Raw genomic sequence first — 20,826 nt, 5'->3', positions numbered from 1 at the left:
TGTTCTGTTGGTTTAATTTTTGGGATGTGGGTGTGAAATGCACTACAAAGTGGCTACCTGTTCTACAATAAGGAGATTATTATCTACTGTTAAGTAGAGTACAAGTAATGGTGTTTATTATGTGTGCTTGAGCAGCTCATTCCTCTGTTTAGCGTTACTCTGTTGTTCATGTTAATACATGCAATGTTCTTTAGTCTTAGTGATGTAATTGCGATCTTTCAAACAGCAGCTACTAATTTTATGACCTTCAAGTAGTGACATGTCACAATTCCATTCATATATTGTCTGCTCCCCACTGATTCAGTTATAAATGGACTCGCCCCTGTTGAACTGAGCCATACAGTCCCGAACCATCCTGGGTCCAGTTGTTTGGACTGTGCTGATTTAGCAGATCCTCAACCAGAGCAACCACTGAAGTCATCTGATGGCCTCTGAGGTTTTCCTTATTACCCACATGCTAAATTGCTTTACTAATAAACACATACATGGATGCTCCAATTTGAACAAGCTCCTGAGGGTTAGGAGGGAGAAAATCAGCTGAGGTCCCCACTCCTGACCGTTATCCAGTGACTGTAGCTGGAAAATCAATGTCAGTGCATTTTAAAAAAAATTCGTGCTCAAGTTTGTAGACGTCGCTGGCAAGGTCAATCCTTACTGTCTATTCATAGTTGCTACTGAGAAGGTGGTGTGTTTATTTTTATTTGTTCTTGGGATGTGGGCATCACTGGTAAGGCCAGCATTTATTGCCCATCCCTAATTGCCCTCGAGCAGCTGGTGGTGAGCAGCCTACAACTGAGAGGCTTGCTGGGCCAATTCAGAGGGCAGTTAAGAGTCAACCGCATTGGTGTGGCTCTGGAGTCACATGTTGGCCAGACCGGGGAAGGATGGCAGATTTCCTCCCCTGAAGAACATCAGCGAACCAGATGGGTTTTTACAACAATCTGTTAGTTTCATGATCGTTATTAATTAATTCCAGATTTATTAATTAATTGAATTTAAATTCCTGCAGCTGCCATAGTAGGGTTTGTACTCATGTCTCTGGAGCTTTAGTCTGGGCCTCTGGATTACTTGTCCAGTAACATTACCACTATGCTACTGCTCTCTGCTGAGCTGCCTTCTTGAGCCACTGCATTCGGGGAGGGTGAAGGTGCTCTCTCACCCGGTACCGAGGGAGTTCCACATGAAGTCAGGATCAAGTGTTGTTCTGAAATCCTCCAAGTGGAAATTTCCTCATTGCCTCGACTCAAACATGAAGGACAGCCATTTGGATGAGATATCAGAAACTATCTGGTACCCGAAGAGCACACACCAGCGAGTAGTCAGCACACTCAACAAACATCTTCATTTTTATTTTTATACAATTTTCTGACACAATTTTTTCGAGTGCAACTATATTTTTTTTTAATCGGTGAAGTGGGCTTTTTTCCACCTTTCTGCGAAGTAACGTTGGAATCTTCTAGTGATTGCTAGATGTTGGTTCCATTTCCGGGTCCCGACCCAGTACGGGAGGGCAGTGTGCACTCCGGAGCGATCGTATGTGGCTGCCTCCACTGCTCAATAAGGACAGCAGGCAGGTTCCAGAGGCTGCAGCCTGTTCAACAAGCCCTAGAAAGTTAGTCATATGACCAGCTGGTCCAACCAGTCCTGGTCCCTGTGGAGTGCATCACCCAGCAGGCCCTGGAATGCACTTCCCCACCCCCTCACTGTCTGATGATCAACATCCGTTGTGGGTTGCATGTGTCAGGGAATGGTCATTTGTCTACACAAGCACTGTCTGTTAGTATGCAAATGTTTTTTCCAGCCACGGCTGATCTGTTCAACAAGTCATTTCCTCGCTCCAGCAACAGTTCAAAATCAGTGTTCATATGACAAAATCAATGTGCCTCATTCTTGGCAGGTGGGGGCCTGCATGACAAGTGGCAAGTAACATTCGCACCACACAAGTGCCAGGCAATGACAATCTCAAACAAGAGAGAATCTATCCATTCCACATCGCACCCCCCACATTTAATGGCATTACCATCACTGAATCTCCCACTATCAACATATTGGGGGTTACCAGTGACCAGAAACTGAACGGGACCAGCCATATAAATACTGTGGCTACAAGAGCAGATCAGAGGCTGGGACTTCTGCAACGAGTAACTCACCTCCTGACTCCCAAAATCTGTCCTCAATCTACAAGGCACAAGTCAGGAGTGTGATGGAATACTCCACTTGCCTGGATGGGTGCAGCTCCAACAACACTCAAGGAGCTCGACACCATCCAGGACAAAGCAGCCTACTGATTGGCACCCCATCTACTACCTTCAACATTCCTTCCCTCCACCACTGATGCACAGTGGCAGCAGTATATACCATCTACAAGATGCACTGGAGCAACTCACTAAGGCTCCTTCGACAACACCTTCCAAACCCACGACCTCGACCACCTAGAAGGACAAAGCCAGCAGATGCGATGGAACACCACCACCTGCAAGTTCCCCTCCAAGTCACACACCATCCTGACTTGGAACTATATCATTGTTTCTTCACTGTCACTGGGTCAAGATCCTGGAACTCCCTTCCTGACAGCACTGTGGGTGTACCTACCTCACATGGACTGCAGCGGTTCAAGAAAGCAGCTCACCACCATCTTCTCAATGGCAATTAAGGCTGGGCAACAAATGTTGGCCTAGCCAGCAACACCCACATCCCCCGAATGAATGAAAAAAAAAGGATTCATTTGTGCTGCGAGTGTGGCCTTTCGTACCTGTGGTCCATCATTCGGGACACGGAGCCTCTGGCTCCAATAACCACCCGGCCTGCCGTCACTTCTGTAAGGTATTCATGGTCCTCTGGTGTTCTGTGTCTCTCTTTCCCTCTCTCTATCTGTGTCTCTGTCTCTCTCTCACTCTCTGTCTCTCTCTCACTCTCTGTCTCTGTCTCACTCTCTGTCTCTGTCTCTCTCACTCTCTGTCTCTGTCTCTCTCACTCTCTGTCTCTGTATCTCTCTCTCTCTCTGTCTCTCTCTCTCTTGTCTCTCTCTCTCTCTGTCTGTCTCTCTCTGCGTGTCTCTCGCTTTCTCTCTCTCCCTATCTCGCTCCATCTCTTTCTGTCTCTCTTTCTGTCAGTGTGTGTCTGTCTATCTGTGTCTCTCTCTTTCTCTCTCTCTCTCTCTCTCTCTGTCTCTCTCTGTCTCTCTCTGTCTCTCTCTGTCTCTCTCTGTCTCTCTCTGTCTCTCTCTCTGCGTGTCTCTCGCTTTCTCTCTCTGTCTCGCTCTATCTCTCTCTGTCTCTGTTTGTCTGTGTGTGTCTCTCTCTCTGTCTCTGTCTGTGGGTGTGTGTTTGTGTGTGTGTGTCTCTCTCTTTCTCTCTCTCTCTCTCTCTCTCTCTCTGTCTCTCTCTGTCTCTCTCTCTGCGTGTCTCTCGCTTTCTCTCTCTGTCTCGCTCTATCTCTCTCTGTCTCTGTTTGTCTGTGTGTGTCTCTGTCTCTGTCTCTGTCTGTGGGTGTGTGTTTGTGTTTGTGTGTGTGTGTCTCTCTCTTTCTTTCTCTCTCTCTCTCTAGACTTGCCCAATGAGACCAGGCGGGCTTGAATGTCACTTCACACTGGAATCCAAATTGTGATTCCCAGAGTTAGGAATCCAGTCACAAGTGATAGCACAACGCAATTCCCTACCATCGATTTATTCATTTATTTTAAATAAGCACTATAAAACTACACTACATATTAGTTGCCTAATATTGATGTAATGCTAGCCTTCAGGATGCAATCTTGTTCTCAGTTCAACGTGCTATTGATCTGTTTATGCTTATCACACCACTGCTTGTTTTGACTGTGAGGTTGAAGATGTCTTAATATGGCACAACAATTTATAGAATAGATCTGTGGGGGATAAGGACATCAACATAATGTGGGAATGACTGAAATTTAGACCAGCAATTCCTTTCTCTCAACAAAACAATCCATTTTTTAAAATGTTGCGCATTTTGTGCGGAATATATCGCAAAATGTGGATCAGACCTGAGAATGCCTTTCCAAAGGCTGCTTTTTTCATTTCTAATAACAGAATAAATGTACCTTCTTTAAACAACTTCAATATTGGAAGGTTATTTTACCTCTTACCCCATTCTTTATAACCTGACCTACCAAATATTCAAAGGATGTGGTTTGAATTATGATACTAAATGGCCTATTGGATAAATGTATTTCAAATTCTAATTGGTTGCCGGTAGTTTACCAGGCCTCATGGAGGGAGTAGTCATCCTGATCTGATGGAACTGTTCAATTAAATTGCAAGTTTTCAGGACACATCCAAGTTTCTTTTTTTTTGCTGTTTGCAAATTAATTTGGTGAACCATATATAATTTTTGTTGACTAAAATAGCCAATCAGCAATGCACCCTCTAAGGCAGCACAGCCACCTGAAATAGGCTGTGCACAAGTCGGCCCCTTTAAGTTACTGCGTGTGCACAGCCACGCAAAAAACAAAACTCAAGGGGCCGCACAATTAAATTGCCTGCACGCACCACGAAAAAATTCAAGGGTAATTTGCCATTTGGGCTTGGTTGATTCTAAACCCCACAGACCTATTAGTCACAGTGGAAGCAATGCTTCAGGTGCTTGTCAGTGAGATATCTCGTTCCGTTTTGCTCTTGTACGATTTATTTCCTTGTCTCTCTCTGTCTCTTCTCTTCCTGTGTGGCTTTTGTACCAACGACTCTGCTAACCCCCCTCACCCCCTGCAGAGCGAGCTGCTGGTCTCTGCTGTCGCTTAGTGGTTCCCTGCCATAAGGGGATGCCGAGGCTTGCTGACCTCTCTGTGAAAACCAAAGACGTGTGGGAAATTCCCCGTGAATCTCTGCAGTTAATCAAGAGGCTTGGAAATGGGCAGTTTGGGGAAGTCTGGATGGGTATGAAACTTGAACTATTTTGTACCTTCTCCTAGATACCTGGGAGGGGGTCTGGTTTACATGCGGAGTGATGGAAGGCAGAAGGAGTACAGTGTGCATATTTAGATTGACTCTGATCATAAGCGTGGTTCATAAATTCACCCAAAAATACCTGGTGTAGTCCATTGGCCACCATTTCCCAGGATCCAGTCATGGTTCCCAATTCCACCACATCCAGGAGAAAACCTCCTCATTTGAAAATGGTCACACGGCAGTGAAAAGTGTGAATTGATCACTTTCGGGAAAAAAAAGAAACAAACATTTGGGCTGTTTGGAAGTGCTATGATCCAACAATGAGTTGCACTTTGCCACCTCAACTTCCATCCTCCTGACTGCATGCGCTTCATTGAATTTTAAATCCTGTTCCCATTGCATCTATTCTCCATAGAGTCAGCTGATGGTTTGTGCCATAACTTAACAATGATTTGTACAAACATGATACCGCAAACTGTTGGATTAGCTAAAGATTCATGGGAAATTTTACGGGAATCCCTAATCTTGGAAAAAAGGCTTGGTCAGGGATGTTTCGCCGACGTGTGGTATGGTAAGGTGGTCAAGAGGCTTTCTTTATAATCTTAAGATCTTTCTCAAAATTCGCTGAAACGTTGAAAACCACAAGGCGGCTCATTAACCAAGAGACGGCCGGGCTGCTGGGCATTCATAGGTAACAAGTCGTCAGCAGCGCCTTGTTACTTAATTGATCTTTAATGAGGAACATATTGTGCGTCATATGTCAAAGGGCAAGAGTTATGGGGAACACTGTTCTAAATTAAACAAACCCATTCACAAGTAGGTGCCAACTTCCTTTAATCGGAGTCCAGAACAAAGAGGCATAACTTTAAAATTAAAGCTGGGCTTTACAGGAGGTAATGTTAGGAAGTACTTCTTCACACAAAGGGTATTGGAAATCTGGAACTCTCTTTCCCACCCCCCCCCCCCCACCGCCTCCAAAAAAAGCTGTCAAGGCTGGCATCAGTTGAAAATTTCAAAATTGGGATTGAGAAATTTTTATTAGGGAAAGGTATTGAAGGAATACAGCACCAAGGAAGTTGAGATAGAAATCGGCCATCATCTAAATGAATGGGGGAACAGGTTTGAGAGGCTGATTGATCTACTGCAGTTTCTCTGTTCCTTTGACCTTACAATGTTGAACGCTGGAGGCCAGATTCTCTCTGAAATCACCCGAGTGCCAAATCCTTCCTGCGAATTTCCAGACTCTCCTCAGCAGTTTGTTTTCCACTGCTGCCAAATCCGGCACACGTTTGTTTTAATGGTGAACTAAGTGACCTCCCTAGACCCCTTGTAGCAGCATCTCTGTACAGTGCACTGTATCCCTCACCCTGCCATTCAGGAAAACTTTGCAGTTATGAAGATCAGTAGCCTGTGTGAATACATGTGACATGCTTGTGTCCAAGACAACATGGAGAGGAATTTTCCAGATCCCACACCCCCCCCGCCCCACCACATAAATTACCCTGGAAATGACCTCGTGTCTCGCCTATCCCAGAGGGCTGCATGGTTTCAGGTAGGGAGGGGGTGTACATATTTTGATGTGCAATATGTTGCAAATTGTATAGGACAGGCTGGATGGACCAGAAGGCCTTTTCCTGTCCGTCCTTGTTCGCCTGAAGCTACCACTATGAGGGTCGCCAATGTATCCGGGGGAAGTTCTCCCAGTCTGCCTGCTCGGATTTCTTAGTGAGCCCTGATAACAAACTGATCCTCGCTATGCCACTGGTACCAGAATCTAAGTGTTGCCTCTAATCATTTGATGACATAAGCTGCAGTTCCATTTCTTGTTGAACTGCAGGACACAGTACCTGAATCATAGCATAAGAGATAATACCTCAGTTAGTTCAGCCCTCAACATTCTAAACTCAAGGGAATACAAGCCAAGTTTATAGAACCTACCTCACAATTTAGCCCTTTAAGCCCCAATGTTCTGGTGAATCTGCGCTGTCTCCCTGATGGGGCCAATGCTTTCCCATTTACAATAGTGTTTTCCTCTCTGAGCACATTACACACCATTACACAACCAAGAGGGCATTTGGTCACCTGCAGGTGTTATATGCATCAGAACAGTTAACACCTTGCTTCCCCTGCTCCAAATGGAATGGAGCCTAATCTCTCAATTCCAGTTAGATCCTTAGCAGCTCAGTTATAACTCAACACCAAATCAAGTTGGCTTTTCATGCTTTATTTGTAGCTTCAAATTTGGGTGCTTATGGAGTGGCATCCTCAAAGTTGCATCATGTGATCAATCCCACATACAATGCTTTAACAGCATGTTATATTGGCTTAACATGGTTTCTAAACCTAAAATGACAGATTATCTTAAACTGCTGTAAGTCTGGCTCAGACACTGCATGTATTTTGCTATTAATCAGTAACCTAAGTTAAATATACAGGCATGCAGACAAAGTCTGGCTGAAAAAATCCTCTTAAAACCAGTGGTTGTGCAAAATAAATGGCTGCTTCACTATTACACTGATCTCAAAGCTAACCAAAAGATATAGCCATTAAGAACGTATCAGGGTTTTGCTTTTGTTACCTTTTCACAAAAAAATCATTTTACATTTATGTAAATTAAACCTTTCTTTGTCTGCTTTGGGTGAAGGTACTTGGAATGGGACCACTAAAGTTGCAGTGAAGACGCTGAAACCGGGCACGATGTCTCCTGAGTCCTTCCTTGAAGAAGCTCAGATCATGAAAAAATTGAGACATGACAAATTGGTTCAGCTTTACGCTGTTGTGTCTGAAGAGCCTATCTACATTGTCACTGAGTACATGAGCAAAGGTAGAATCGCCTTGTCATTTTGTTACAATGCCAAGGTTAACACTCTTAATGTTCGTACCTTTGAGAGTTATCCTGTGTTTTATATTGATTTCTCTTGCATTGCAGATGAATTTATTTAATTATGTAAAATGGTCATGTATGAACACTTAAGGGAAGTTTCTTGTACCGTTGAACTCCAAAGCCCATGTCAAAGATACGACCATAGGAAATGATTTGAATTCATTACAAACCTTTGAAAATGGTGATTTGATGGAGGGCTATTTGTACAAATGAAACAATGTTGGTCAACAGTGGCGCAGTGGTTAGCACCGCAGCCTCACAGCTCCAGTGACCCGCGTTCAATTCTGGGTACTGCCTGTGTGGAGTTTGCAAGTTCTCCCTGTGTCTGCGTGGGTTTCCTCCGGGTGCTCCAGTTTCCTCCCACACGCCAAAGACTTGCCGGTTGATAGGTTAATTGGTCATTATAAATTGCCCCTAGTATAGGTAGGTGGTAGGGAAATATAGGGACAGGTGGGGATGTGGTAGGAATATGGAATTAGTGTAGGATTAGTATAAATGGGTGGTTGATGGTTGGCACAGACTCGGTGGGCCGAAGGGTCTGTTTCAGTGCTGTATCTCTAAAACTAAGAACTAAAACTTTCTTGTTGCTGTAATTCTGCTTTTTAAGTTAACCTGTAAGTTGTCTTGTTCACCACCTTGCTTTTGCTTTTATTGGAGTAGAGAGGAGAGCTAGTTTAGAGGCAAATCCAGTAGTCCTGAACTGTAGAATATTTTGGATATTTTTTTTATTCATTTCATGGCATGTGGGCGTCACTGGCTAATCCCTAATTGCCCTTGAGAAGATGGTGGTGAGCTGCCTTCTTGAACCGCTGCAGTCCATGTGGGGTAGGTACACCCACAGTGCTGTTGGGAAGGGAGCTCCAGGATTTTGACCCAGTGACAGTGAAGAAACGCCGATATAGTTCCGGGTCAGGATTGCTTGTGGCTTGAAGGGGAACTTGCAGCTGGTGGTGTTCCCATGCATCAGCTGCCCTGGTCCTTCTAGGTGGTAGAGGTTGCAGGTTTGGAAGTTGCTGTTGAAGGAGCCTTGGTGAGTTGCTGCAGAGCATCTTGTAGATGGTACACACTGCTGCTACTGTGCGTCGGTGGAGGAGGGAGTGAATGTTTGTGGATGGGGTGCCAATCAAGCGGGCTGCTTTGACCTGGATGGTGTTGTGCTTCTTGAGTGTTGGAGCTGCACCCATCCAGGCAACTGGAGAGTATTCCATCACACTCCTGACTTGTCACTTGTAGATGGTGGACAGGCTTTGGGGAGTCAAGAGGTGAGTTACTCGCCACAGGATTCCTAGCCTCTGACCTACTATTGTAGCCACGGTATTTATATGGCTGCTCCAGTACAGTTCCTGGTCAAAAGTAATCCCCAGGATGTTGATAGTGGGGGATTCAGCGATGGTAATGCCATTGAATGTCATGGGGAGATGGTTAGATTCTGTCTTGTTGGAGATGGTCATTGCCTGACACTTATTTTCCCATATTTCTCTCCTGGAGTCCCTCTGCATCATGTAAGTTCCTAGACCAGAGACGGGAACGCTGCTGAAAAACTAATTGCTAGGATTGCTGAAAGAAGAGATATGCTGTCGAAGCCTTTCGTCTTGCGCTCATCAGAAAAGGTGCAAGAATGCCAAATTTCAAAGGGAGCAACAATTGGTACTGCATGAGAAAAGGGCTGATTGGTTGGCACAACCACTCTGGTCAAGGCGTTGCCAGGGAGAATGCCTTCCCTTCTTAACAGCACTATTGGTGTACCCATACCCCAAGGACTGCAGTGGTTCAAGAAGGCAGCTCACCACCACCTTCTCAAGGGCAATTAGGTATTGGTAATAAATGTTGGCCTAGCTAGCGATGCCCACATCCCATGAACGAATCAAAGAAATTGCACCAGGGAACTATTGTCCCTCACGCTTTTGTTTACTTTAAAAAGGCTCAAAGCCTAGACATGTTCCTTTTGCCTGCAGTGCTTGGGTCCCTGAGTATGAGTATGTGCATTTTCTAGCACGCCTAAGTGAGCCACATTTCAAGCCCGATGAGGGCAGACCATGTGAACCCTGAGTTTTCGCTCCCTCTGGGTAATGTCTGGGGCTTTGCCTCAAGCTTAGTGTCAAAATACGAAAAATAGGCAACAAATTGGCCACAAGAGAATCAGTTGCTCTCAAAGTCTATAATGTTTTTGTGTTGTTGATCAAGAAATATTCCATAATTCCATATATTCATTTAATATTGCATAAATATTGAAAAGGTAATTGTATCCACTAACTTTTTACCACAAAAAATTCCCAATCTAGGGGGTGGCCTCTTGGTTTCTTGGCTTCCTGTCTCAGTTTATTGGAATTGGAATCATGGCTGTTAATGAGCAACAATCCTACTCATCTGGGCAGGTTATATTTCCAGTGTGAGGCGCTTTATGACCAATGCAGGTTATATTTTCTTATAACAACTTTTATGAGGAAAACTGCAACATGCATCAGCGGAGAGGGGGTATGTTTCGAATCTACAGTACCGGATCTCCCAGTAGAGTGATGTACGTTGTCCATTTTAGGCCTGAAGACAGTTCCTTCTAAACCAGTCACAATATACTAGGGAATTTAAAAGCCAGCTGCAGTCAGAATGATGTCCCGGTTTAACCCTATACAAATGTGCCATTTCACATTGTTATCTGGGGGAAAATTTGCTTGAAGAAGGAACCGAGTCAGGTATTTCTAGCATATATACAAAAGCAAAATACTGCAGATGTTAGAAATCTGAAACAAAAACAGAAAATGGCAGCATCTGTGGAGAGAAAAAGAGTTCATGTTTCAGGTCTGTGATCGTTCATCATCAAGTCTCCTCCTACCCATACTTCATCGAAGTAGTGAAGATGTGATGAATGCAGTTCATGGTAGTCTGGGACACAAAGGGAATACTTCAGTAGTTCATTAAAGCAATCAGTCTGGTGTGCAAAGGAAATAAACACGATTCCAGTGTACATCGACAGATAGAGCAAAGGTCCAATGGATGATGATGGGCTTGTGTAAAGCATTAGTTTAACCTGCCCTGAAATACAGTATACAGTATATAATTCCCATCACCGTGTCATTCTGGCTTTGAAGAAGGTATAGAGGAGAACAGCAGCTACCCGGGATTGGACATCCATGATAAGAGGAGAGACTAAGGGAGCTTGAAATGTTTGCACTGGAGGAACAAAGGCTTAGAGGAGACCTTATTAAAGTCAGGGAGACCATGGCAAACTAGGCGAGATTGTAGGAAGTCATAGGTTAACAAGAGGGGGCAAAGGGTTGATGGTTTCAGTTCAATTCAGACAAATATTAAATACATTCTGGTGGCAGGAAGGGAACCCTAAATGGCAAGACGCAGCTGGGAGTCAGTGGAGGTATGTAGAGCTTAATGGTAAAAATAGCTGTAGAAAAGAGCATAAAAAGGCAAACATGATTCTAGGTTTTGATAATGGGGGCAGTGAATATAAAACCAGGAAGTAATGTTGAATTTGGAAGTTGGTTAGGCCACAGTTGGAGAACTTGTGGTGTTCTGCACACCTTCTTATTTGAACTTTATTAGAGCCTGGAAAGATTGCAATGAAGATTCACTAGAATAATGCATGAAGAAAATCTGGACAAATTGGGGCTTTTACACTGGAACAATGAAACTTAAGAGTGGATCTAATGAGGTTTTTAAGATTCTGAATGGTTTTGGTAGGGTTAATAGTAAAAGATTGTTCCCACTGATTTACAGCAGGGGGCATGGACTCAGGTTTATCACTAGAGGAATGAAGGGAGGAATTTGAAGAACTATTTTCACTGAGAGTTACGAGAACATTGCATGTTTTACCATAAATGGCTATTGAGGCAGAGATTCTAAGTTGTAGCCCTAAACTCTCTGCCTCAATAACCACATGTGGTAAAGCACTCCATGCCCAAATAAACATCTGTGGGTAGCATGTTGTGAGCTGAGTACAAACAATTTCTTGATATGCACATTCCATATCCACACAGGCAATGTTCTACTTCGGGAGTACACACCTTACAAATTTACCCTGGAGCATAATTTTAAAGGAGATTGACTAGGCAATTGGCTAAGATCATCAAAGGATATGGGGAAAGGGCAGGGAAATTGGATTTGTGTAGATAGCCACAGTTGAAGAGCTATTGCTCACATGTTTACAATTTTTAACAATTCCAAGGGATACAGGTAAACTGATGCCTATTAAATTGAAATAATCTCAAACTCTTAACCATGGGTAATAGATGTAAGCTTAGAAGTGGGGAAGTGAGCAGACAGTTTAAATTTAACTACTCTATGCAGAAGATGGGGAATTTGTGGAACTGATTGCCCAGTGAAACTATGGCGGTGAATAGTGTCGACAAATTCAAGAAGAAGCTGCTTTGTTTGTTTGTTGCGCTGAAAGAATCCTTTCCAGGTATAAAAGAATGTGGCCTGAATCTTGGGACGGGAAGACTGACCTTGATGCTCTTTATTCTAGCTGTGTGCAATCCTGTGTCTGTTTGCATAAATGTGGCTTAGTTGAAATGCTGCTCTTAGTGAAACCAAAGAAAAGGTCGGTTTTTTATATATATACGGCACAATCTTATTGTTCATCCAGAGTTAATGTCAATTATATGCATGAAATCTGCTGATTAGATTGTAACATATACTATTTTGCATTTGGGTAGGCTCAAAAATTGTAGAACTGGACAGGAGCAGAATTTCTGTTGCTTCTGCCGAGAGAGTCGTACTACCCTCATCAGGTAGAAAATCTAGCCTGGAACAGTCCAGAAAAAAGCTTTACTAGATCTAACACTATACCATCAGATAAAATGGGCACAGTCCATTTCCCAGCATCATTACCACTCACCCAGCCTTTTACAAAATAAAGGAAAAATCCTATGTCGGAAAGCCCGAATGTGTTGTGAAGACAGTGAGGAAATACTTCCCAAGGGTTAAAGCAAATAGCTACGAGTAAATGGCACAGAAACCCTGCACATTAAATAATCCATTTCATTGGTCTCAAATGGCTGTACTTAAGCACTTAAGGTGGATATCTACACAATGCTGCCCTAAGCAGTTTTATAAGGTCACTGGCAAACCTTGCAAATCTGTCAAAGCAAGTAACTCATCGATTAGTTTTGCTTATCTTTGACTACTGAAGAGGAGGATGTATTTCTTTCATTATTTCTCTACTGTATTGTGTCCTTTTCCACAATAGATCCCTCCCAATGTTTCCTTTAGCAGTTGGCCTGAATATTCTTTTCTTCCATTTGTCTTTATTGATTGATACATTCTGTCCTTTTGGGCAGTGCTGGTCCTCCCAGCTTTTTACCGCCTTTGCCCTTGTTTAAAAGCAGGGTTCCACAGCAGGGCATCTCTTATTGCAACTAAACTACTGAAGCCCTGGCACAAGTAAAGCTCATTGCAGTTTCTGCTTCGAGAGCACTCGTGCCGTACAACATGTTGATGCTCCGTGTGGCGATTCAGGGCACAAGCTCAAGACAATCCGATGTCTGACAACAACCGTACCATCAGCGTGGCATTTCCTTGCATGGGGGGGGGGGGGGGCGGTGAATCAGAGGGACACGTTCCAAGGATTCACCTTGAGGACCGTGAGATGTTCAGACCACAAATAGAATTGACAGCATTGCTAAGAGTCTGCATGCCTGAGGCTGAAAATTAAAGATATATATTTGCAACCCCAGTGAAAGGAAGTAGCAATGCTGGTTGCGTGAGAAAGTGCAATTATGTTCCTCCATCACTCTCCCTTCAAAGGGAAAAAGCAAATACTGTATGACACCCAATTGTTGAGATTGCAGCAGCTCAGTAAAGCCAAGCAATTAAATCTGCACTAAATAAGGAGGGTTTCAGAAAGTGCTCTAGACTATATATGTATATATATATAAAAGTAGAAAGAATGACCGGTCCTAATGTACAAAATGAGGATGAGTAATACTTTTTATAGACCTTCACAGTGATGTATAGGGTAATTGTATTCATCTGTTTTCATTAAAAAAAAATCCTCCAGCTCAAAATGAGCAACTGAAAGTGGTGGCAGAGTTTGCTAAACCTCCAGCACTCAATAGATTTTTCTATTTGTCCTTACTAGTAAAAGTGCCTCCCATCCAGAGAGTGATCAATCTGCCTTTGTTTTACAACTCTGGTGAGTTGGTTTCCTCCCAGCTCACTGTCTATCTATGAGAATTGACAGGTAACAAATCCACTTTGGCTGAGCAGTATTGGTCCTCCCAGCTTCACCACCTTCGCACTGTTGAAAATGGAGATGTCATGCAAGGCTTTTTTTCAAACTGAACCCCAGCATGAATAAAGCTCATTATATATGAGAAAAAGTGCTGAAGTTAAAAGTCCGAATTGTAACTGCAGTTGTGGCTAAAACGGCACAAATACTGATGCTAAACATGGGATGTAGTGAAACTGATCATCACTTTTTGCCTGAATTATGTACTTCATTTAAATTGTACAGTGTTGGGATCCGGACAATTTATTCCCGACTTGCACAAAACAACATGATTCATCAATTATTAAATTTGTCATTTCATACATAAGACCTAAACAGGTTGGGCATGTGTCTCATTTTTTAAAAAGAAATTACATGATTTCTTTATTCATTCTCAGGATATGGGTGTCACTGGCAAAGATGTCACTTATTGCCCATCCCTGAGATGATGTTGGGTTCCTTTCTAGAACGGTACCATAATACATTCATCATCAAACCCATTGTGTAAATATAGAAATATCCATGGAATTCAAGACACTGATATTCCCAGAATAAAAACACCTTTGACTTATTTAAGTAGTGTAAATTACTGGCCTTCATAACATATTGTTGGTAAAACAGCATATCCTGCAATGCATCATAGGCAACACCACAGGATATCTGTTACTTCAGTACAATATTCAAAGCTGCACAATTGTTCTTCGCACTCAGTCTCCAGTGGTATCCATAAGGAGTACCAATTAGCCCTTCATGTACCGAGGTAGAACAAGCTGAAACCTAAAAACTCCAAGATTGTCTCTTGATTATATGGATGTATTTTCTTTTGTAGTTCAATTTCTTTGCAGCAACCAGGCAGCCATTGAGCCATCGCAGTTTACCGAACAGAAGGAGACTATTGTGCTGTCTTTTTGCCAGAACAGTTGAAAACTAATCCCTCTGCCCTGCTCTCCCTCCCTATAGCTAGATGTATATATAAGTAGATATATTCCTCTTCCTCATCCAAATGTTAAGTCATTACACCTTGGCAGATAAAGTGGTTATGACTTCCTGATACAGAATAGCCGCCTTGTGTTTGGCACCACACAGTATTTTATGGTCTAGCAATGCACCCTGGGCACTAACCAGCACAATGTTATTTTAATTGCTCTTTGGACAATAAGCACCTTTATTTTACTAAACTGCAAAATGAAAGATAACAGCCTGTATTTTTTGCATTATCTGTTTCTAAAATCAAGTAAAATAAAAAAAACATTCTTGTCTTTGTCACATCTCTTTGCACCATCAAGTTTTTGCTGGTGTAAATCTAGTTTTAAAGCTGCTCAGGTATAATATCAATATTGTAAATCCTACTGATATAAAGATGATGTCAGATTGCTACCCTCTAGTTTTCATGCTAATTATATCACAATTGTAAGGGCACTATGTAGAGTGAATTCAGTATTGTTTAAGCCTTGTTGTCCCCTTTATTTCAGTGGGTGTGCAAATTTTGCAGAATGCGCATGTATGTTTTTGAAGCACATTCTATGTAAAGATGCTGCACAGAAATCAAAGTGGCAGAAATGTTCTGATTACATTGCATAGAATGCAAAGCCCTTTTAGTTTTAAATGGAAGAAAATGGTACGTTGTTGTATAAAAAGATTCCAGACCACAGTCTGCTTACTCCGAACAACTTTAAATTTTATATGCAAACATCATGAGTGGGCAAATTCAAACTACATTCCTGATGTTAAAGGATAATTTGTTAATTCACTAAAGATCAGTCTCAAAATTAGTATGACCTGTTTATGGCAATATTTGCACCTGTTGTATTACAAATATATTAGTTAACAATACCAAACACTGGGCAACAAAAGTTATACAACTTCTTGTTTGCCTGTTAAGACTGTAAAGCACCAGGTAAAAATCATACAATCTTACAGCTTCCATGCCCCTTTCCTTCATTATTAGAATGTCTGGGCCCGATTTTAACCCACTCTGCGCCATAACATTGGTCAGTTGCATTTAGGCTGGGTAATAAATTCCTTATACTTGAAAGGAGATGATTGAGTGCCAGGCTGTTGGACTTCTCACTTGTAATGGTTGCTTGGCACTGCACAACTTTACTAAGTTTAGCACCTTTGCCACTGCCCTGCTGAGATCAGTGAACACAGCAGGGATCAGGGACTTGGCTGAGTACCACATTAGACAGTGCATATACCCGCTGAACCCATTGAGGAAGCATCATATCCTTCCTTTTTCAGTGCAAGGTTTTGATGTTAAATCACACATCGTAGATTGGGTTATTTCTTGTGCTATTGTGAGCTCATGGGAGCTGATGGTGCGAAGGGACACACTTTCATCAGTTTTTGTGTAGGGAGGGATGCAAGAAACTATCCCTCATGAACAAAAGTCAGTCCTTCAGTTTCTGTGCAACTGTGATGCAAAAGAGCAAGAGCACATCCATCTCAGAGAAGATACATTACATCAATGAAAGCCATGTAATTCATTCAGAAATCCATTTGTAGTTCTTACAGCAAAGCTTGAATTTGATAACTAGACTGTAATCCATAGTGTATCTGGGTAAGTGTCTGGTCTTCCTGTAAAGCTGTCAAGCAGAAATTTTCTCCAACCAAACATCAGGAAGAACAAAGAAGCCAACGTCTTTCATCTGCTACAATCTCCATTCCCTGTCCACTGACTCTGTCCCCGTCCCTGGCAGAACCAGACTTTTCACAACCTTGGTGTCATATTTGATCCTGATATGAGCTTCCCAGCACACGACAGCAACAGCACTAAGACCGTCTATTTGAACCTCCCTCACATCACCCGACTCTGCTCCTAACTCAGCTCGTCGGCTGCTGAAACCCTCATCCCTGCCTTTGTTACCTCTAGACTTAACTATTCCAACGCACTCCTGACCGGCCCTTCACGTTCTACCCTCGGTGAACTTGAGGTCATCCAAAACTTTGCTGCACTTGTCCTAAATTGCACCAAGTCCCGTTCACCCTTCACCCCTGTGCTCGCTGGCCTTGTTTTTAAATCCCTCCATGGCCCTACCTGTCACTATCTCTGTCACCTCCTCCAGCACTTACAACACTCAGAAGTATCTGCACTCCTCCAATTCTGGCTGATTTTAATCACTCCACCATTGGCGGCCATGCCTTCAACTGCCAAGGCCCAAAGCTCTGAAATTCTCTCCATGAACCTCTCTGCCTCACTTTCTCCCTTTTCTCCTTTAAGATGTTCCTTTAAGACTTATTGTTTTGACCAAGCCAATGATCATTTGCCCTAATATCTGCTTATGTGGCTCAGTGTCAAAGGTTGTTTGATAGTGCTCCTGCAAAGCACCTTGAGGCATTTTACTACAGTGAAGGTGCTATACAAGTTGTTAAATTTCACTGGAAGTCAATGTTATGGATGTGTTGAATTATTAAAATTGTTTAAACCGCACAGACATTGTTTCAGTACTTCAGTGTGCAAGTTAGCGCATAGCTGTGACATTACTTTAACACTTTCTCACCTTGTATTTCAGGAAGCCTGTTAGATTTCCTAAAAGATGGAGAAGGAAGAGTCTTGAAGTTGCCCAACTTAGTGGATATGGCAGCGCAGGTGAGGAATAAATTCTAAGGAACTCTCAAACTATTTCTTTAATCGAGTTTTTTTCCACAGCCTCATTGACTAACTTTTTGTTGACCTGCATTGGAACAGGTTGCCGCAGGTATGGCCTACATTGAGAGGATGAACTACATCCACAGGGACCTGCGATCGGCCAATATTCTGGTTGGAGACAATCTGGTGTGCAAGATTGCTGACTTTGGATTAGCAAGGTTGATTGAGGACAATGAGTACACAGCACGTCAAGGTGGGTTATTTGTGTGTTTGTATGTTGCCGGTTCTCCCGTGCACTAATCTCCAAGCTTGTTTATGTTGAAATACATTTTTTGACACTACAATAATGAGTGCAAACTTATAGCAACTTTATTTTTTTTTTATTGTTCTGTTGCTTCGGGTTGGATTTCCCTACATTCCAACACTTCAGAAGAATTTCATTCATTGCAAAGCATTTTGGGACATCCTGAGGTGGTGAAATGTGCTATAGAAATGAAGCTTTCTTTTCTTTGTAGGTGTTGGAACCACTCCATATGATTCTTTGGACCTTAAAGAATGCAATAACTGTTACCAACACGTGCAATAACCTTACAGATTCTGATTTGAAAAGCATTAAATATATTCTAACAGTGGTATTCGTAATGCAGCCCACCTTACTGACACTTCATCTACCCCTCCAAAACTGTGGCTGTTAGCCAGAGCACCAGCTTGGAGATGCAGCTGGCATCAATATCTATGAGGAGTGAGAGATTGGGATTGTAACTGTCACCAAAACAGGCAGTGGGTAATTCTGCTCTGGAGGATAACTTTGAACAATGTTCTGTGATGGTCCAACAGATTTATCCAGTGACTAGCTGAGCACACAAAATTGGGAGATCCAAGGTTAAATCCCAGCTCTGTGCTGAACTCTGCCAGAGTGAGGTAGGGAGAAGAAAGTGTGTCAGGATCCTTGCTCCTGATTGTGATGCCCTGACCTCTGCTGGATGTAGGGATATCTTGTGAAGAGATAATTGAGAGGAGTATAGAAAACCGATGAGAAAAAGGAAATGTTTTTTCTGTGTTGTTGGCCACAGTTTTTTCGACTTTCCTGTCGGGAATGAAACTGGTTGTTCACCAGTCATTTTCAGTATATCATAAATCAGTGAAAAGTAAGCCGAAACAGTGAGTAAAGCTCAAATAACCAGGTGATGTGGGAGAACAAGCATCAACTTAAGTGTAATGTGGCTCTGGTTGTTTATACGTGTTGACTTTGATTAATATCAGCCCAATGATCTTTTGAACCCTGGATGTAACATTTAATTAAGTAATAAAGAAATTCTTGGGGAATGGAGTGTTGTTCGTTGGATTAAAGAGTGAGGCCTTTTCCTGTATTTAATTATTTATGCAGTGTTTAATTTCCCAGTAATGTGTTCTTATCATTTGATCACAGTTTTGGCCAATACACTTGGAGAAGGTGAAATAAAGTATCTATTGTTGAGCACAGGAGAATGCTGAGCAGGAGCCTTGGTGACCAGTCAGCAGTGGCGCTTTTGGCTTCTCTCCTGCTGTGAGTGATTCGATAGATAAACTCAGAGAGCAGACGGGAGCACTGCTCAATTTTAACTTTTATTTCACAATTTCTTGATTTGATATCAAATATAAACCTTCTTCTCATAAAACACAATTATTTCATGGTCTTTAATAATTTTGGTTCTCTGGAGATAATTTGGGTCAGTACAGTATGAACGGAATATATACAATATTGTTTTTGGGAATGGTTATGGTCTGGGCAATGCCCTTGCGAGATTGTTCATCAGCACCAGGCGACTTCTTAACCTTTCACCTTAATTCCTCCTCGAGGAACCATCTGGGGTTTACCACCCAGTTTATGCCAAGGTGTTAATGATGCCTAAACTTGAAACACTGCACTCTCTCATCAGCCAGTTCTGATTACATTGGCATTTACACAACCAACTTCCTGTCAGAATCTGCCCAAGCTACCAAATGAATAAATTAACTCTTTCTTGCCAATTATCTAAGAAAGCAGACAACAAAGTCATGAACTAACGATAATTTATTAACGTTGGAATCATAGTTGTGCTTAAATTTAAATATTGAGTATGCCAGTAATTAGTCGATAGGGTTAATTAACAAAATAAGGAACAGGGGTTAGAACACAGTTCAGTTTTGTCACAGTAATTTAGCATTAACTGCTACTATTTATAAATTTACTGGCATGTCTTGGGTAGCTGACAAGTTAACAGCATTAGATAGTCTATTGACTATATTAAAGTCTATTTGCTTATAGTTAGCAATGTTTCCAGAACTTAATCAACACTGTCCTTATGAGCTGGCGTGGATGAACTGGCTGGCTCGCCTTCCTCTGAGAGAATGATGTTGGTCTTCTGAGACATCACAGTGAATAATCTGCACCTGGAGAGGTGCTGTCCACTATTCTCTGCTTGTGGGTAAGTCCACCTCTGTGTGCTGATAGCCAGCTAGCCCAGGTATAGCTGAAATTGTGATTATTTTTCCCAGTTTAAAAATACTTCATTTGTGATATACTGAAGATGTACTGCACCTCAATCATATAAAGGTAGACAAAAAATCTAATAGTTATTTGTCTGCCAACTGCTGTCTGTATAGCAACAATGAAACTAGTTTTTCTAGCCCTGGATCTGGATTTATAAAGTACACCAATTTGCCTCCTCTGTGCATGTGCAACATTTGCAGCACGCAAGCCACACTTGCACAGAATTGCTGTATACAGTTACAGGTCTTCTTGCTAGAATTGAAGATAACAAAATCTGTGGCCCATGTGTGGTGAATTGCAGTTGCTGATTAAGCAGGAATAAATATAATACCAAGAAAAATGAACTTGTATAGATTAAAGTTAAGAAAACCAAAAACAGTGAGTAAAATTGCTGGAATATAATCAAGGAATATTTAGTTCCTTCATTCCTCTGGGGTAACCAAATATTTATAATATACAAATGTAAATATTGTACATAAAACAGTGCAATAAAGCTGAGGTCATTTCCACTGGCTTTATGAAAGGTGAGTTTCTATTACTGAATTGCCCACTAAATATATTTTTTCAATACATTTCTAAAATGGAATCCACCATTCTTAATGCGAATGTTTAATTGTTTTAAACTATGCATACCTTTCAAAACACACATTAGCCTTGTATCTTCAGGCTTCCAGTTCAGGCAGCCTCCAGGCAAAATGCAGTCCAATAGATGTTTGGTCA

At 42.1% G+C, this 20,826-nt stretch overlaps 1 protein-coding gene across 11 annotated transcripts in view; it reads left to right on the top strand.

Annotated features, from left to right (window-relative positions):
• Positions 1-20,826, top strand: part of fyna (FYN proto-oncogene, Src family tyrosine kinase a) — a 328,748-nt gene that overhangs the window by 293,323 nt on the left and 14,599 nt on the right. For 9 of the 11 annotated variants that reach the window (XM_068027408.1, XM_068027394.1, XM_068027393.1 and 6 more), the window contains 4 exons: positions 4,728-4,892; positions 7,549-7,728; positions 17,518-17,594; positions 17,694-17,847. In XM_068027408.1, coding sequence (XP_067883509.1) covers positions 4,728-4,892; positions 7,549-7,728; positions 17,518-17,594; positions 17,694-17,847 — 576 coding nt within the window. Of the gene's footprint in view, positions 1-4,727; positions 4,893-5,319; positions 5,476-7,548; positions 7,729-17,517; positions 17,595-17,693; positions 17,848-20,826 lie in introns of all 11 variants that reach the window. The other 2 variants (XM_068027430.1, XM_068027422.1) reach the window with 2 other exon arrangements.

This window comes from Heterodontus francisci, chromosome 3 (genome assembly GCF_036365525.1).
Source record: "Heterodontus francisci isolate sHetFra1 chromosome 3, sHetFra1.hap1, whole genome shotgun sequence".
Taxonomy (NCBI): domain Eukaryota; kingdom Metazoa; phylum Chordata; class Chondrichthyes; order Heterodontiformes; family Heterodontidae; genus Heterodontus; species Heterodontus francisci.
This window is presented reverse-complemented; position numbering and strand designations above follow the sequence as displayed.